Consider the following 19,516-nt stretch of genomic DNA (forward strand, 5'->3'; position numbering starts at 1 on the left):
GGGACATCGAAATTATACATCTATGATTTTTAAAATGTTATCAAAATTATTCAGTTTTACGGGGCGCCTGGGTGGCGCAGTCGGTTAAGCGTCCGACTTCAGCCAGGTCACGATCTCGCGGTCTGTGAGTTTGAGCCCCGCGTCAGGCTCTGGGCTGATGGCTCAGAGCCTGGAGCCTGTTTCCGATTCTGTGTCTCCCTCTCTCTCTGCGCCTCCCCCGTTCATGCTCTGTCTCTCTCTGTCCCAAAAATAAATAAACGTTGAAAAAAAATTAAAAAAAAATTATTCAGTTTTACATGTACTTTGGCTTTCTATGAGGTTGTCCTGACGTAAGCCTAGAGACTGTGTTCAGTCTTTATTAATTTTCTTAAATTTTAATCCAGTAAAAAATAATTATCTATGTCCCCTTTCCCATCTAAACATAGTTAACCTTTCAAATGCTGCTCTTTTTAAAAAAGATTTTATTTTTTAGAGCAGTTTTAGGTTCACAGCAAAATTGAGAGAACATACAGTCCCCATATACTCCTGCCTCCCCCACCCCCAAACCCCATGCATAGCTCTCATTATCAACATCCCCCTGCCAGAGTGGTGCATTTATTACAGTCAGTGAACCTACATTGTAACATCCTAATCACAGTTCACATTACAGTTCACTCTTGGTGTTGTAGATTCTATAGGTTTGGACAAATGTATAATGACATGTGTCTATCATAGTTTCATACAGAGTATATTCACTGCCCTAAAATTCCTTTGTGTCCTACTTATTCATTCCTCTTCCTTCCCAGCCCCTGGCAGCCTCTGATCTTTTTACTGTATCCATGGTTTTGCCTTTTCCATAATGTCAGGTAGTTGGAATCCTATAGTATGTAGCCTTTTCAGATTGACTTCTTTCACTTTGTAATATGCACTTAAGCTTCCTCTATGTCTTTCCATGACAGCTCATTTCTTTTTAGTGCTGAATAGTATCACATTGTCTAGATGCGCCACAGTTCATTTATCCATTGACTTACTAAAGAACGTCTTCCTTGCTTCCCAATTTTGACAATTATAAAGCTGCTATAAATATCTATGTGTAAGTAAGTATTTGTGTGGACATAAGTCTTCAACTTTTTTGGATAAATCCCAAGGACCACAATTGCTAGATCATATCGTAAGAGCATGTTTAGTTTCCTAAGAAACCATCAAAGTGGTTTTCAAAGTGACTGCACCATTTTGCATTCCCACCAGCAATGCATGAGAGTGCCTGTTTGCTCCTCATCTTTACCAGCTGGCATTCGATAGTGTCAGTGTTCCAGATTTTGGCCATTTTCATATGTGTGTAATGATATTTCATTGTTGTTTTCTAATTTGCATTTCCCATATGATGTGGGGCATCTTTTCATATGATTATTTGCCATATTTATATCTTCCAAGTGAGGTGTTTGTTAAAGTCTTTGGCTCATTTTTTAGTCAGTTTTTTTGTTTGTTTGTTTCTTGTTGTTGAGTTTTAAGAGTTCTTTGTATATTTAGAATAACAACTCCTTATAAAAAGTATCTTTGCAAATATTTTCTCCCAATCTGTGGCTTCTCATTCTCTTGTCTTTTGCAGAGCAGAAAAATTTAATTTTAATAAAGCTCATCTAATCTATTATTTCTTTTATGGAACATGTTTTTGATGTCATATCTAAAAAGTCAGTGCCGTACCAAGGTCATCTAGGTTTTTTCCTATGCTATATTCTCGGAGTTTTACACTTCTGCATTTTACATTTAGGTCTATGATCCATCTTGACAAAATTTTGTAAGGGTGTAAAGTGTATGTCTAGATTTTTTTTTTTTTTTTGCATGCAGATGCTCAGTTGTTCCGACAAAATTTGTTGAAAAGACTGTCTTTTCTCCATTGCACTGCCTTTGTTCCTCTGTCAAAGATAGGTTGCCTGTATTTATGTGGGTCTATTTCTGGGTTCTGTATTCTGTTCCACTGATCTATATGTCTCTTCTTTCACCAATACCGCATTGTGTTAATTACTCTGACTTTCTTGTAAGTATTGAAGTTGGGTAGTGTCAAGGCACCTGGGGGATTATTGATATAGCTGGATTAACATCTACCGTATTTGTTACTGTTTTCTATTTGTTGCCCTTGTTCCTTGTTCCTAAATTTGTCTTCTACTCTTTCTCTGCCTTTTGTGGTTTCAGTTGAGCATTTTATATGATTTCATTTTCTCTCCTTTCTTAACATTTTAATTATATTTCTCTCTCTCTCTGTCTCTCCCTCCCTCCCTCCCTCCCTCCACCCCTCCCTCCCTCCCTCTCTTTTTACTTTTTAAATAGTTGCCCTAGGGTTTGGAGTAGTTACAACTACTCCAAGTACATTTCAAGTCACATTATACCACATGTTATACAAGTAGTGCAAGTGCCGTATAATAACAAAATATTCCTGATTCCTCTCTCCCCTCCCTTATGGCGTTGTTGTCATTCATTTCTCTTGTATTTAAGCATAAGTAAGTACATATACAGTTGACCCTTTAACAGCTTGTGTTAGGACTGCAAAGGCCCACCTACAATGGATTTTTTACAATGTAGTGTTATAAAATGTTTTTTCTCTCCCTTATGATTTTCTTCATAACATTTTCTTTTCTCTAGCTTCCTTTATTGGAAGACATACATAAGCCTACATAATTGAATACTTTGTTACTATTGTTATTTTGAATAAACTGTTGTTAGGTTAAAAATTAGAAAAATAAAAGTTTTGATTTTATGTTTACCTATACCTTCTTCAATGCTTTTCTTGTCTATGTAGATCTGAGTTTCTGACCTATTCTTTTCCTTCTCTGTATAGAACTTTTAACATTTCTTGCAGGGCAGATCTATTGGCAACAAATTCCCTCACTTTTTCTTTGTCTGACAAAGTGTTCATTTCTCCTTCACTTTTGAAGGATAATTTCACAGGGTACAGAATTCTAGGTTGGTGGGTTTTTTTTTTCCTCAACACTAAATATTTCATGCTACTCTCTTCTCGTTTCCACAGTTTCTAAGGAGAAGCTGGATACAATTCTTGTTTCTCTATAGGTAAGGTGTTTTTCCCTCTGGCTTTGTTCAGGATTTTTTTCTTTATCTTTTATTTTCTGTTGTTTGAAAATGATATGCCTAGGTTTAAGTATTTTGTTTGTTTTACATTTATCCTGCTTGATGTTCCCTGAGATTCCTGGATCTATGGTTTGGTGTCTGACATTAACCTGTGGAAATTCTCAGTTGTTATTGTTCATACATTTCTTCTATTCCTTTCTCTCCTTCTTCTCCTTCCAGTATTCCCAAAACATATGTTATACTTTTTGTAGTTGTTCTAGTCCTTGGCTATTCTGTCCTATTTTTTAGTCTTTGTTCTCATTGCTTTTCAAGTTTAGGTGTTTTTACTGAGATAACCTTAAGCTCAGAGATTCTTTCCTCAGCTGTGACCAGTCTACTTATAAATCCATTAAAGACATTCTTCATTTTTCATTTGTTCCTCAGTGTTTTTGATCTCTGGCATTTCTTTTTTTGGTTCTTTCTTAGGATTTGCATCTCTCTGCTTACATTGCCCGTCTGTTCTTATATGCTGTCTACTTTATCCATTAGAGCCCTTAGAATATTAATCATAGTTGCCTTAAATCCCTGGTCTGATAATACCAAATCCTGCCATGTCTGGTTCTGATGCTTACTCTATCTCTTCAAATTATGTTTGCGCCTTTTAGTATGCCTTGTAACTATTTCTTTCTTTCTTTTTTATGAATATAAGTTATTGTCAAATTGGCTTACATACATTTCTTGATAGCTGGACATGATGTTCCAAGGAAAAGAATTGCTGTAAATAGGCCCTTAATAATGAGGTGATGGGGTATGGGGGAGAGGAAGCATTCTACAGTCCTATGATTAGGTCTCAGTCTTTCAGTGAGACTATCCCTCTGGACAGTGAACTTCACAGTGTTTCTAGGGTTTTCCTCCTTCCGTGTTAGGTAGAATAGGATGGCTAGAGTGGGCTGGAGTTGAGTGTTTCTCTTTTCCCTCATGGAAGGCTAAGGTAAGTTAGAGTTTGGTTTTTCTTTTCCCCCAGTTCAGTTAGGCTACCATAATGATACCCGAGCAGATCAGGCTTTGGCAAAGTAGTTTCTCCTAAGGGCAGACCTTGTTAAGAACATAGACTCTGGAGTACTTCGAAATGGTACTTCCCCTCTGCCTGCTGGAAGCACAAGGGAATTGTTCTCTGATATTTACTGTGGTAGCCTGGCCAAATTCCTGAAGGTAAGTCTCACAATACGGTAGGTGCTTTCCTATGCCTGGGTCCTCCTGGAGTTTTTTAACTCCCAGCTCCAGCGATTCATCAAGTATAGTTCGGATATTCAGACCCCGTTACTGGTTCCTATGGTGGTTTCTGCTTGTGAGTCTCTGCTTTGGTAAGCTGTCACTACCTATATTCCCTTTTCTGTCTCTCTAATCTTGGGGTCAGCAGTTTTCCCTGTGTCCTCACCTTTCTTTTTTTTTTTTTTTTCAACGTTTATTTATTTTTGGGACAGAGAGAGACAGAGCATGAACGGGGGAGGGGCAGAGAGAGAGGGAGACACAGAATCGGAAACAGGCTCCAGGCTCTGAGCCATCAGCCCAGAGCCCGACGCGGGGCTCGAACTCACGGACCGCGAGATCGTGACCTGGCTGAAGTCGGACGCTTAACCGACTGCGCCACCCAGGCGCCCCTCACCTTTCTTATGAATCTAAGAGGAGTTGTTAATTTTAAATTTTGTCCAGCCTTTTACCTGTTGCTAGAATGGAGAGGCATCTTCCAAGCTCCTTACAAGCAGAACCAGAAACCAGAAGTTGGGATAAACATCTTCATACCTGGAACATTCTATAATATACAGCTTATACTTTTAGAATCAGAGGGAACCGAGGCTATGCAGAAATTGTAAGGGTATACATTTTTCTCAAGGTCTGAAACAGCCCTGGTATATTTCTTAACAATTTTATTGAGATATATAACTTATATATCATAAAATTGACCCACTTTAAGTATATAGTTCAGTGATTCCAAGTAAATGTACTGAGTTATACAACCATCAAAATACCATAATATAGTATTAGAGCATTCTCATTATCCCAGTAAGATCTCTCATGCCCATTTTTGGCTAATCTTCTTTCCTGCCCTCAGCCCCAGAAAACCGCTAACCTACTTTCCCTATAGATTTGCCTTTATTGGACATCGCGCAGAAATCAGAATCATCTGCCAGGTGGTTTTGTCTCTCTGCCTCCTTTGACTTAACGTAATATTTTTGAGGTTCATCCGCATTGCAGCTGTTTGGTACTTTGTTCCTTCTTATTGATGAGCAGTATTCCATTGTATGAATATACCAAATTTTGTTGTCCATTCACCATGATAGACATAAGGCTTATTTCCAATTCTGGCTTTTATGGATAACGCTGCAGTGAACATTCATGTCCAAGTCTTTGTGTAGATATATGTATTCATTTCTCTTGGATACATGCCTATAGGTGGAATTGTTAGCTCCTACGATAAGTTTATGTTTAACTTTAAAAAACCTGTCAAAGTGTTTTCCACAGTGGCAGTACTAGTCTACATCCCCATTAGCAATGAATGAAGATTCTGGTGTTTCCACATCCTCTCCAACATTTGTTATTGTCCGTCTTTGTGATGATAACCATTCTCATGGGTGTGAGGTGCTGTCTCCCTGGTTTTAATTTACATTTCCCTAATGGCTAGTCATGTTGCATTCTCTGGTGTATTTTGATTTAAAAAATAAGAGAACATTTTAATTTGATTAAAAATAAATAAAAATTGATTTAAAAGGGAAAGGGGGACTTGCTTGGCATAATATGATGGGGTCTCTTCATTAGGAATGAGTCAAGGGAGAGGAATAGTTTTTGTCAAATGCTCATTGCTATTTGTGCAATTTTATGCTGATAAACTTCTAAAAACAAGATATCTTAAGCTAAAGTCCAATACGGAGTCCAACAATTTATTCAGGTGAATTCAAGAAAAACCTGCTTTTTCACAGCTACAGTAAAAGCAGGTGGATAAAAAGTTTATGCTGCACAGTTAGTTCTGATTATTCCATTAGCTATGAATCCTTAGCCTTTCAAAGCTCTGTGAGACTTTTATAAATCCCACTGGGCTGCCAGAGGCCTTGAATGGTTTTATGTCACCTTTTCTTTCAAGAATTACATGATAATCAGTAATTAGTAAATGATATGCTTCTATAATATTAAAGTTTTATAGAAAGTATTTTTGAGGTATTTGATGGATTATGGGAAAAAACAGGCACTAGAATTTCTGCTAGACAGTCTATGAGGGATTTCTACTTATATGTCCATCTTTTACCCAAACGTGGTCATCTTTCTGAGCATTTTTCTGACATTTTCAGAAATGTCTCTCATTTTCTTTAGTCTGTTTGTGGAGAGGAACATCAGCAAACCCACATATGTTGGAGCATGGTTAGCTAGTAATTTTTTTCTTTGTGAGTTCAAAGTTGACAAAGTGAGTCCACAGTGCAACTTGACATTGGTAGTTTCAGCTGGCCTTTTAATTAAGGACATTTAATGTTACCCTAATCTGCTAGTGTGTATCCACCTCCCTGTTTCCCTTCCTAATGTTAGAACTGTACCAAACTGAGCAATTTTGTTGATGAAACTAACAATATTAGTAACAGCCAACAAATTCTACCTTTACATTTAGGTCCTTAAATGTTGTGCCAATACTGATGTGATGCTACAGGTATTTGGTTTTTTAAAGCATGTTATCAAGAAAGCAAGTGTAAGAGGGCACCTGGGTGGCTCAGCTCCTTAAGCGTCCGACTTTGGCTCAGGTCATGATCTCATGGTTTGTGGGTTAAAGCCTCCCATCGGGCTCTGTGCTGATAGCTCAGAGCCTGAAGCCTGCTTCAGATTCTGTGTCTCCCTCTTTCTCTGGCCCTCCCCTGCTTGCTCCCCTGTCTCTCTCTCTTAAAAGTAAACAAACATTTTTAAAAAATTAAAAAAAAAATAAGGCATGTAATGGTCTGTATATTTGGTGAAAAATATTCTATCAGTATTAAGTTTCTTGAATATGATAATAGTATTATGGTTATGTAAGAGAACATTCTTACTCAGGTAAGCGCTGCGGTATTTAAGGATATGCTGTTACGATAGCTGTAATTTATTCTCAAAAGCTTAGCAAAGAAGTGTATACCAAGTATCAATATAAAGAGACAGAGGGTGCACTGGGTGGCTTAGTTGGTTAAGCATTCGGCTCTTGATATTGGTTCTGGTCACGATCTCGCGGTCCTGAGATCAAGCCCCAACTTGGGCTCTGCTCTTAGCACCGAGCCTGCTTGAGATTCTCTCTCTCTCCCTCTCTCTCTGTCCTGCCCCCCCTCTCGACTCGTGCTCTCTCCCTCAAAATAAATAAGTAAAAATTTAAAACAAGAGAAAAAGTTCCAGTTAACAAACGTGGCAAAATGTTAACAATTGATGAATGTAGGCAAGAGTAAGTAAACACTGATTGTGCAATTCGTTAAATTTCTCTAGGGATTAAAAAAAATTTTTTTTAAGTTGTGACTAAAGAATAAGGCACTTTCATAGTTACAGATAAAGAAAGAGTGCCACTATCATATTTTGTAATGGCTAAAACGAGGCAAGAAAAAGATTAGGAAAACCAGCCAGTATCATCCCAAATTCCACTGGAGCCATAACCAAGAACAGACCCCAAAACAGTACTTTGTTTTCTTCTCATCTCCTCCCCATACAACCCTGTGCATCCCCATAGGCAGACAGCACGGTTTGTTCACGCAAGCCCACTAAAATCGCCCAATAGAGTGCTGTCTTTTAAGTTCACAGGCACAATCTATCGCAGCTACCTCCTAGTTGATGTTATGCTTGAACAGTAAAGTGCACACGGTAACAGATGGCATCTTGTGACCTTCTTAATAACAGGCTTGGCTGCCAGTGTTCCTTTGTGTCCAGTCTCTGCAGGGAACTTGGATACGGTTGCCTTACACTTGAATATTTTCTGGCAAACTCATTTAACCATTTATGACACTGGTTCCTAATTCAAAATAGTCAGAGAGAGCAAAATAAAATCCCCAACTTCTGAAAGGGACATTGGTAATTCCTGAGTCTGGGGGTTCTATCCTGGGATTCTTTGGGGTGTGCTGGCTGGCAGTCACTCAGCATATCTGTCACTTGTTGTGTGGTGAGGACATCAATCCCAGGCAAACTGCTCATCAGGCTATCTAGATTTATCTGTCATCGATGTAAGATTGTTGTCTTTCTATAGTTTAAAAGAAATGCACTTCCCACAGCAAAGCATACAAATGAGCCAGAAAGCAAACTAAATCCCATCGTTACAAGGTCCCTCTGCTGTGACCGCCCACACTAGGAGCGAATGTGGGGAGCCTGCAGCGAGTGAGGCTTGTTCTAAGTCACCCTGTTCCCCCCGTTGCGTGCCTGGGCAGCCAGTGGCCTGGCAGGCTGCGCACTGAGAGGAGGAGGGGGCGGGAATGAGGGCACTAGGTGGTGAGGTGAGGGAGCAGCCTGCCAAGTCCTCAGCTCTCCCACAGGGCCAGCTTTCGTCTGGCAACAGTGGAAGGCAAACAAGGGTGCCCTAAGAAAAGACAATGAAGACAGCCTCACCAAAGCCTGAGGAGTCTCCTCCTCCCGACAGGATGAACCTGGAAGGGCTGTACCAGGAGCAAAATGGTAACATCAGTCCCTGTCAGGCAACAGGGGTGGGGGATGGGTGGGTGCCTATGGTAGGAGTGAAAAGCTTGGGGTCTTAGGGTAGAAACAACTCAGCTGACAGGCATAGGACTGTGTGGAAGAGAAAGACAAGAACCAGGTTTCTGTTTGTGCAGGGAGGTGTCATTCCAGGGTTTCTCCTGGTAGCTGAGGGGGAGGTGACACTCTTTTCTGTTGGCCCCATTTCTGCACTAAGGAGAATGCCTCGGAGAGGGAAGGTCCCCCTGATGCCTCTGATGAGGGAAACAAAGGCAAGAGAAATGTAGCTTAAATTAAATCTGCTTTCGGCTTGCAGCTCACTGACACCTGAAACATGCGGAGCGTGACCTTCCTCCAGGAACCCATGGCTGCCTCCATGTCTTAATGTTTATATTTTATTAAAGAATAAAAGTGACCTTATGTTAACAGCAGCTAGCCCCCCCCTCCCCAAGGTCCTGAAAGCCTTGCTTCAAAATTCCTTAGAAACTTACTTAATCTTTATCCTCACTCCTTCCACAAACTTAAAAGTATGTAATCAGTCACTCCTCACAACCGCAGTGCAGCTCTTTCTGCCCACAGGTCCTGTCCCTGTGTTTTAATAAAACCACCTTTTTGGGGGTGCCCGGGTGGCTCAGTCGGTTAAGCATCTGACTCTTGACTTCGGCTCAGGGCATGATCTCATGGTTTGTGAGTTAAAGCCCCACACTGGGCTCTGCACTGACGGCATGGAGCCTGCTTGGGATTCTCTCTCTCTCTCTTCCTCTGCCCCTCTCCTGCTCACATACTCTCTCTCTCTCTCTTAAATTAAATGAATAAACTTTAACAAACATCATCTTTTTGCACCAAAACATCTCAAGAGTTCATTCTTAGCCTTAGCTAAGCCCCATTTCATATTTTCATCACCCCTATCTGGGAAAAGCTGGCCTGGGTGTGAAGGAGCCTTGACTGGGGAGCTGTGAGTCTCTTCCGGAAAGGCAGGGAGCAGGTTGTCAGGGTTGGCTGCCATTTACTCCTTTCTTATTCCATCCCAGGGCCAACCTATTGCCCCTTTCTCAGATAGACTAGAAAACCTGTGGGCAAAGAGTCCTCTGTTCAGGCATGCCCTAACCCATCTGCCTCCACCTTCATTCTGGGGCCCCAGCCTCTAGGACCAATAAGCTTTGGAAATGGCCCAGAAACAGTACCAGAGGCATGTATCCCTGAGACATTATGGAAACAAGATTGACAAAACTCGAAAGCCAATAGACATCAACATTCCTAAGAAGTGGAAGGCGGTTCCCCTGCCTTAGGCCCTACAGGTACCAGCTATTCTGCTCTCTTTCCTCTCTCCCTCTCATCCCAAATCATGTTTGCCATTTCTCGTTTATACTACTGTATGTCTATGTTTCAGATTTGGGGTTTGCTTAGCTGTATCTCCTTCAGCCCATTGCGGACCTGGGGCCGGGATGGAGGAGTATATGTAACTAAAATCATGTACACATGCAATAGGGCCATACACTACTTATTTATGCAATTTTTAGAGTCTTACAATTTTATGTGCTACGACACAGAATTCTACAGACTGGCCACTGGGAACACAAGTCTTTGAAAGGTTGTTTCCGTGAAGACTACATTCTAATATTTAAAAGTACTTCATAAATTCCCTTTTGGAAGACAAATTACAAATAAGAAACTATCGTTGTGAGGGAAAGTCCACAATGGAAGGTCCATAAAAACCATTGTTCAACACACAATTATAGGGCATCTGGTTTATGCTGAGCCCTGTCTCAGGTGCTAGAGATACAGAGACAAACAAGGTGGACAAGTCCCTGCTCTCATGGAACTTATGTTCCAGAAATGGAAAGAGATAACAAGTAAACAAATACAATAATACATAGAAAGCAAACTAGGCACCAAGATAGAATTTAAGAGGGAAAGATTGTGAAGAACTTATTTTAATTTTTTTTAACGTTTTATTTATTTTTGAGACAGGGAGAGACAGAGCATGAACAGGAGAGGGTCAGAGAGAGGGAGACACAGAATCTGAAACAGGCTCCAGGCTCTGAGCTGTCAGCACAGAGCCCGACGCGGGGCTCAAACTCACGGACCGCGAGATCATGACCTGAGCCGAAGTCGGCCCGCTTAACCAACTAAGCCATCCAGGCGCCCCTGAAGAACTTATTTTAAATATGGTGGCCTGGGAAGACCTCTCTGAAGAGGTAACATTTAAATTCATACCTGAAGGATGCAGCTCAGCAGAGCTGGGATAATCACATTCCAACAAAGAGACTGTGTATATGCAAAAGTCCTGAGGTAGGAAATGGCTTAGCATTTTCAAGTTACTAAAAGAACAAAAGGGCAGAGGCATGCAATGAGACTGGAAAGATAGGGTCATGTTTGTGCAAGACCTTATAGGTTTTGGTAAGGAATTGGGATTTTATTGCAAGTGAGACAGGAAAAAGAAGTGAAAACATCTTGTTTATGTTTTAAGATCTCCCCGTGTGAAAACATGACTTGTGAAATAGTCTGGTGAATTCTCACTGCTTTTAGAAGTCTTTTGAGGTTTGGAGAAGTCTTCACAGAAGAATAAAAGTGGGAGTAAAAGAATAAGTGAAAAAGAAGGATGTTAAAAATGGACACAAGTACTTGAACTAACGTGACAAACTATCTCCATGTTGTCCTCTTCAAATATTATTTGATTCTTGTAAATATTCTCCTAAACATCGTCATCCTTATAAGAAGCTATATACCATACAACAGTTCCAGGGAGCTCCTTCTGGGACTTGGAATTTGTTATCTGCGGTTAGGGAATATCCCAGGGAGATCTCACACATGTTGGCACATCTGGGCTTTGATGTGGTCATAGTATATAAAACCTCCTCCCTAGTCTATATTACATCTCCTGAAACAGCAGGAATCAAAGAGGCCAGTGTACTGTTTTGCAAGGGTAACTTGGGCACATCTTAGAGGGGACACAGGCATGGTGCAAAGAAGAAAAGAAGGGAAAGAGCTTGCTGGGGAGTGCTGCCTTCTAGTGTGCTGCATTCCACAATGTTCTTCAGAAATTGCTTCTGCTGGAGAGAAGGTTTTTAATTAAAAAAATTTTTTTAGCAGAGTATAAATGGAGAGACAGTTAAATTGTTTAACAATTTCCATTTGTTGTAATGCAGTTTTATAATGCTTGATTTTTATTTGTTGAGCCCAGAAATAAACTTGCACATATATAATCAATTAGTTTACAACAAAGGAGCCAAGAAGATACAGTGGGGTAAGGACAGACTCTTCACTAAATGGTGTTGGGAAAACTGGCCAGCCTTACAGAACAAAACAAAACTAGACTACTTTCTTATGCCAGACACAAAAGTTAACTCAAAATGGATTAGAGACTTGAATGCAAAACCTAAGGCCATAAAACTCCTAGGTGAAAACATGGATGGTAAGCTCCTTGACACTGGTCCTAGTGATGTTTTCCGGATCTGATTCCAAAGGCAAGAGAAACAAAAGCAAAAATAAACCAATGGGACTATATCAAACTTAAAAGCTTCCGCACAGTGAAGAAAACCATCAACAAAACAAAAAGGCGGCCTACTGAATGGGAGAAGATATTTGCAAATGATATATCTGATAAGAGATTAATATCCAAAATATATAAAGGAGTCACACAACTCAACAATAACAACAAATGTCCCAAACAAACCAATTAAAAAATGGGGAAGACCTGAGTAGACATTTTTAAAAGAAAACATACAGATGGTGAACATGTACATGAAAAGATGTTCAACATCACTAATCATCGGGGAAGTGCAGATCAAAACCACAATGAGACATCACCTCACCCTGTTAGAATGGCTGTCATCAAAAAGACAAGAAATATTAAGTGTTGGCAAGGATGTTGAGAAAAGGGAACATTTGCGCACTGTTAATAGAAATGTGAACTGGTGCAGCCACTATGGAAACCAGTATGGATATTCTTCAAAAAATTAAAAATAGAACTACCAAATGATCCTAGCTATTCCACTTTTAGGTATTTATGTGAAGAACATGAATTTGAAAAGATATATGCACACCTATGTCCACTGCAGCATTATTTATAATAGCCAAGATATGGAAACAACCTAAGTATCCATGGATTGATTATCCATTGAAGGATAAAGAAGATGTGGTATTCATATAATGGAATACTACCCAGCCATGAAAGAGAATGATATCTTGCCATTGATGACAACATGGATGGTAAGTGAAATAAGTCAGATGGAGAAAGACAAATACCATATAATTTCACTTCTGTGTGGAATCCAAAAAACAAAACAGACAAAGCAAAACAAAAACAAACTCTTAGACACTTGGGGGTTACCAGAGGGGAAGGGGTATTGGGGTGGGCAAAATGAGTGAAGGGGCTCAATTGTATGGTGATGCATGATAACTAGACATATAGCATTGATCACTTTGTAGTGTATACAGATATCGAATTATAATCTTGTGCACCTGAAACTTCTATACCAATTATATACCATTTTTTTTTACTTCAGTAAGAAAAAAAGAGATTCTGGGGCGCCTGGGTGGCGCAGTCGGTTAAGCGTCCGACTTCAGCCAGGTCACGATCTCGCGGTTCGGGAGTTCGAGCCCCACATCGGGCTCTGGGCTGATGGCTCAGAGCCTGGAGCCTGTTTCCGATTCTGTGTCTCCCTCTCTCTCTGCCCCTTCCCCGTTCATGCTCTGTCTCTCTCTGTCCCAAAAATAGATAAACGTTGAAAAAAAAATTAAAAAAAGAAAAAAAGAGATTCTAATTTTTATTAGCTATTTTTTTGTTCTTTGAATGTGAGAGATGAGCATGTAATGGACCATAGGAAGGAAAGCCACAACCAAATCAAACACTTGGAAAAAAAATGGATAATAATGCAAAAGGAAAAACCACCTTAGTGTAGGTAGAACAAAAGACTGAATGAATCTTTGAAAAGCAATTGTAAAAAAGAATTTGAGAGTATTTTTCCTATGATGATCATAAATCACACTTAAGGACAGCCCATCTGATGGGGGCGCCTGCGTGGCTCAGTCGGTACAGTGTCCAACTTTGGCTCAGGTCATGATCTCGCGATCTGTGAGTTCGAGCCCCGCGTTAGGCTCTGTGCTGACAGCTTGGAGGATTCTATGTCTCCCTCTCTCTCTGCCCCTCCCCTGCTCATGCTCTGTCTCTCTCTCTCTCTCTGTCAAAAATAAATAAAAATTAAAAAAAAGAACAGCCCATCTTATTTGCATATTGATGAATGTATATGTGTCTACAAAGAGACAATCAATAATAGATCAATGGTCACTTGATTCCATGCTTTACCTCCCATCATTAGGGGCTTCTAGCAAAATTACGGTTGATAATCCAAAAACTGGGCATAGAAATTGAAAAGAAACACAAGAAGTTATTATTTGAGTAAGTTAAATAATTCTACCTAGGTGTACTGTCACCTCTCAAGGAAGAGAGTAGTCATCAAGTTAAGTTAAAATGACCGTTGGAGGAGAGTGAAGAAGGCAACATGGGCCAAATCACTTAATAAGTCATCGTCATGAATGTATACACTTCTGTTGTTTCTTCCTTTCTTCCTACCAGTACTGTGCTATGACAGCAGAAGAGGAGGTAGGAAAACATCATGTAGTAGGAAATTGTTGCTTTTGCTTTCAAGGGGCGCCTGGGTGGCTCAGTCAGTTAAGCATCCAACTTCAGCTCAGGTCATGATCTCGCGGTTTGTAGGTTCAAGCCCTGAGTCAGGCTCTGCACTAACAGCTCGAGACCTGGAGCCTGCTTTAGATTCTGTGTCTCCCCCTCTCTCTCTCTGCCCTTCCCCTGCTTTCTCTCTCTCTCTCTCTCTCCAAAATAAATAAATCAATAAACATTAAAAAAAAAAAAGAGGGGTGCCTGGGTGGCTCAGTCAGTTGAGCACCCACCTTTGGCTGAGGTCATGATCTTATGGTTCAGGGGTTCGATACCCACATCGAGCTCTGTGCTGACAGCTCAGCGCCTGGAGTCTGCTTCGAATTCTGTCTCCCTCTCTCGCTGCCTCTCCCCTGTTCACGTTCTGCCTCTCTCTCTCTCTCTCTCTCTCTCTCTCAAAAATAAAAAAAATAAAATAAAATAAACATTAAAAAAAAAAAAAAAGAACTTCCATCCATCCAGCTCCAGGACCACTCAGCTACCAGCGCTCACAGGCCATGGGTAATTAGCATGGTTAATCAGAATTCTGAAGGGCAGAGATAGCAGTGTAAATGCAATAGGACTGGACTCTGCACTACCCAGATCAGATGCACTGTCACCTTAACTTACTGCGAATGACGTGATCAGGCTGTTTAATTCCCCATACCCTCGCTCAGACTTGTCTTGGAGCTACACAGTGTGTTTTCCTTTTGTGTTCATTACTGCAAAGGGGAGAAAGAAAGTCTGTCCCGATTTTAACCATAGCACAAATGGTTAGCTGTCCTGTCCTCCTGCCTCAACAAACCATAGAAGAACACATAAAATCCACTTCAAATGTACTATTCCAATAAAGCCACATTTTAATAGGAAAGCCCGCAGGATAGTGATTGTCCGAGGCAGCCATTAAAGACGTTTGTCTCCATTATTTGGGAAATAATGTCCACCCTGCACCCACCACACATGCACGCATATTAAAATGCGTGAAGAAAATGACCAGAAGATTTTATAAAGAGCTAAAAAGTCCTAATTTGAGATTTCAAGTCGTATTAAACCTTTGAAGATGGCACCCTGAGAGATGGAAATTATATGGGAAAACCTATTGTTTTTTCCTCAAAATCAGCGTGCGTGTGGCAGGAAGGCTAGTTGTTCCCCTCTGTACTGTGAAGTTGTTACCAGGAAGTGGCCACCCAGCCGAGGAACCCATTTGTAAACAGTCTGGAATCTAGGTGGAGCCTTGTGGCTACTCCCATTGCAATGTGACCCTGAGAGAGGCACGTACGTCATTTCCAGGCTGAAGTGAGAAAAAAGCAGGTGTGCCTTCCCTACCCTTTAAATGGAAACAAAGAACTCTGGCACCCCAGGGGATGGTGGAACCCCCAAATAAAGGGAATCTGTGTCCCTGGAGCATGTGGAACGTCTGTGCCTGCAAAACACCCATCTTGGGCTATATATAAAGAAAAAAATGGTTTATTATGCTAAGCAACTGGAATTTGAGGTTTCCATGTTTTAGTGGCTAGCGTTATTCTAATATAACTAAAACAGGGTGGTGGTGGTTATAGATGAGTAAATATAGCTTACTCGTTGGTGGTTTATAGCTTTGGTTTCTCTTCTAAGTTTTTTGATGCACCCAGTCAAGTTCAGAATACCTTACCTGGATCTCCAAACTCTGGTAGAAGTGACATTCTGGGACTAATATGGATGAGGACATTTTGGCCCCAGAATAGCTCATTTTTAAGAATCACAGATCCAGGGTGCAACATATTCGTTTTCTCCCTAAAGACACCTTGTCTTTCAGAGGCAAATGGAAACCATGTGGACCATAGTCAAGAGCCTAAAAGTTACAAAGACAGCAGCCCTGGCAAACGGGCTCGCAGCTGACTGACGCACTTACCCTTAGCATCTGTAGACTCTGGGGAACCAGCCGTGCAGAGTGTGGGACTGAAGGCAGAGCCATTAGGTGATGACACCCTGAAGCAAGTAGAAGAAACAAGTTATGAGTCTGTGGGTGATGAGCCACAGCCTATGGTTTTAGAGGGATTTTCACTCATCTTTTCATTTGACTCCATAAACTTTTGCTTCTGCTCCTCCTTCCACACTCCCAGCCATAACCCTGCACTCCCATTAAAATCAACCCAAGTTGGACTTTCTTATTATCTTTAGTGATTTGTTTGTTCTGTTTCATCATAAAAGGGTAAAACATTCAATTTTTCTACGTGAAAAGCTCAAACATTAAGTTCATAATTGTTTTAACAGGATTTGTGAGTCTTTCTCTCGGGAGTGTTTTTTTTGTTTTTAATGTTTATTTGGTTTTGAGAGACAGAAAAAGAGAGAGCATGAGCGGGGGAGGGGCAGAGAGAGAGAGGGAGAGGGAGGCACAGAATCCGTAGCAGGCTCCAGGCTCCAGGCTCTGAGCTGTCAGTACAGACCCCGATGCAGGGCTCAAACTCACAAACTGTGAGATCATGACCTGAGCCGAAGTCAGATGCTTAACTGACTGAGCCACCCAGGTGCCCCAGGGGAGTTGTTTTCAAAATAAGATAAGTGCTATGAGTGGAACAGGAAATATTACAGTAATTGTGTTGATTTCCCAGGAAAGTGTAGAATTTAATAGCAGAGGAGTAATTCAGGAACTTTCAGATACCGTGTCTATCATTCAAAACACGTATGATACTTTAGGCAAGCAGGGTTTTGGTGGGAAGCAGTTATTTTGTATAGAATGGGCAGTCATCAATTTCTAGAGTGCAGCACATTGTTTATGGCATCTAATTAGAGGGAGAAGAGAGTCTCCAAGCTCCAGGGACCTGGAACTATGTGTGTGAGGTAGGTGTAGAGTGGAATTGATGTTAGCCTAGAGAGTCGTAAAATGCTCCTGGACATTCATTCAGCCAACAAACTAGCCCTAATCATCCCTGAGACAGGGCCTGGTATCCCACCCTACATCTTCTCCTAACCTAAAGCAGCAGATGAGTCACCTGAGGGTGTTAATTTTAAAATGCAGATTTCTGGGGCACGTGGGTGGCTCATTTGGTTGAACGTTGGACTTTTGATTTCGGCTTAGATCATGATCTCATGGTTCATGGGTTTGAGCCCTGTGTTGGGCTATGTGCTGTCAGCGTGGAGTCTGCTTGGGATTCTCTCTCTCTCTCTCTCTCTCTCTCTCTCTCTCTCTCTCTCTCTGCTTTCCCCTCAAATTAAGTAAATAAATATTTAAAAAAATAAAAATAGGGGCGCCTGGGTGGCTCAGTCGGTTGAGCGTCCGACTTCAGCTCAGGTCACTATCTCGCGGTCCGTGAGTTCGAGCCCCACGTCGGGCTCTGGGCTGATGGCTCAGAGCCTGGAGCCTGTTTCCGATTCTGTGTCTCCCTCTCTCTCTGCCCCTCCCCCGTTCATGCTTTGTCTCTTGCTGTCTCAAAAATAAATAAACGTTAAAAAAAAATTTTTTTTTAAATAAAAATAAAATGCAGATTTCTGAGCCCAATCCAACTAATTAATTCTCAGTAGGTTTGGGGTAGGTCCAATACAGGTAGTCAGCGGACCAGTTTACTAATGTCTATGGGAATCTTCTTTGCTTCTCTTTATATTTTTTATTGCCTAAGCAGACATACCCAAACACTATGGTTTGGGCTGTTTTTTTAACTGATATATAGAAATACATATAAATGAAATTATATAATACATGCTGCATCTGGCTTATAGTGCTCATTACATTGTAACATTATGGTTATACTCAATATGGTATGGTATATGGTTTGTGAATTTCATTTTTAAAAGTCTCTTTCCCATTTTGCTAGGGGATTGTCTTTTTCCTCCTGGATTATAGTATGTTTACACTATATTATAGTTACGAGCCCTCTGTCGGTCACTGAGTTGAAAATATCTTCATCCTCTCTGTGGCTCACATTTTCCTGCCTTTAGTGGTGTATTTTGTTACCAGAACTTCTTAATTTTAAAGTGGTTCAACTTATACAACTTCTTCTTTGTGTTTAGGGCTCTTTGTGTTCTGTTTAAGAAGTCTTTGCCAACTGCAAGATCAAGGTATTCTCTGTCATCTAATGGCTTTATTGTTTTGCCTTTCATACTTAGATCTTTGATTCATCTGGAATTCATCTACCTAGAATGGCCTTTCTCCACTGCTCTGCTACCTTTTTCATAAATAATTGTCCATATATACAGAGGTCTGTTTGTAGGCTCTTTATTCTGTTCCATCGGTCTATTTGTCTATCCTTATGCCATAATACCGTCTTAATTATTGAGGCTTTATAGTACATTTTGTTATCTATAGAGCAATCCCTCTAACCTTGTTCTCTTTTGAGGGTGTCCTGGCTATTTCCTTGTCTTGAATCATCTTGTCAAATTCCATAAAAACACCTACTGGAATTGCATAGAATCTATAAATCAATTTGCGGAGAATTGATATTTTTACAACTTTTAATCTTCCAATCTAAGAACATGGTTTATCTCTCCATTTGCTTAGGTCATCTTTGTTTTCTCTCACTAATGTTTTACAGTTTTCTGTGTGGAGATCTTGCCCATCTTTGATTACATTTATTCCTAGAAATTTGACATATTTTGGCCTACTGGTAAGCACTAAATTTCTTTCATATTTCCTTTTTTTAATTTATACATTCATGAAAATTTTGTATCATGCTATCCTTTCCTTTCTTATAAAAATTCATTTATACATTCCTTCATTATAAAAACGTTTCTGCTCTCTGTTCCCCTTGTATTATTTTTGTAACAAACTAATGCTCCATATTCGTCCAGTGGCTTTCGATAAGGCCTGGCCCAGTTCCTCTTCACTTCAGAAGCATGGTCCAATGTACTGCTGCTTTTTCATAAAGGGATTTGTCTGTATAAGTACCAAGTCAGAAAGGAAAATCATTTCAAATACTTCGGGACTGTTCTGCAAGGCCTGGTCAGAGTTATCATAGCTTTCATCTTTTCTGGGTTTGTACTCCTCCTGAGCAACAGTGAGGCCATCCGGGAGTCCGAGGTTGAGATAGGCAAGCAAGCATTGCCCTAGAACGTAAAGGAGAGTACTTAAACCCCTACAACATCCGGTTTTGTAGATTACTCAACTGAAAAGAGCAACTGAAAGAGTGACTACTCAAAAGCCCCTGGAGCGACACTGAGATTGGCATC

General features: G+C 40.5%; 1 protein-coding gene across 4 annotated transcripts in view; it reads right to left on the reverse strand.

Moving 5' to 3' along the window:
* The window catches only part of CB1H4orf51 (chromosome B1 C4orf51 homolog), a 49,470-nt gene that overhangs the window by 22,502 nt on the left and 7,452 nt on the right, over window positions 1–19,516 (reverse strand). For all 4 annotated transcript variants that reach the window (XM_045055810.1, XM_045055808.1, XM_045055809.1 and 1 more), the window contains exon 2: window positions 16,266–16,342. In XM_045055810.1, coding sequence (XP_044911745.1) covers window positions 16,266–16,342 — 77 coding nt within the window. The remainder of the gene's footprint in view (window positions 1–16,265; window positions 16,343–19,516) is intronic.

The sequence above is a fragment of the Felis catus genome, chromosome B1 (assembly GCF_018350175.1).
Source record: "Felis catus isolate Fca126 chromosome B1, F.catus_Fca126_mat1.0, whole genome shotgun sequence".
In the NCBI taxonomy this organism is placed as follows: domain Eukaryota; kingdom Metazoa; phylum Chordata; class Mammalia; order Carnivora; family Felidae; genus Felis; species Felis catus.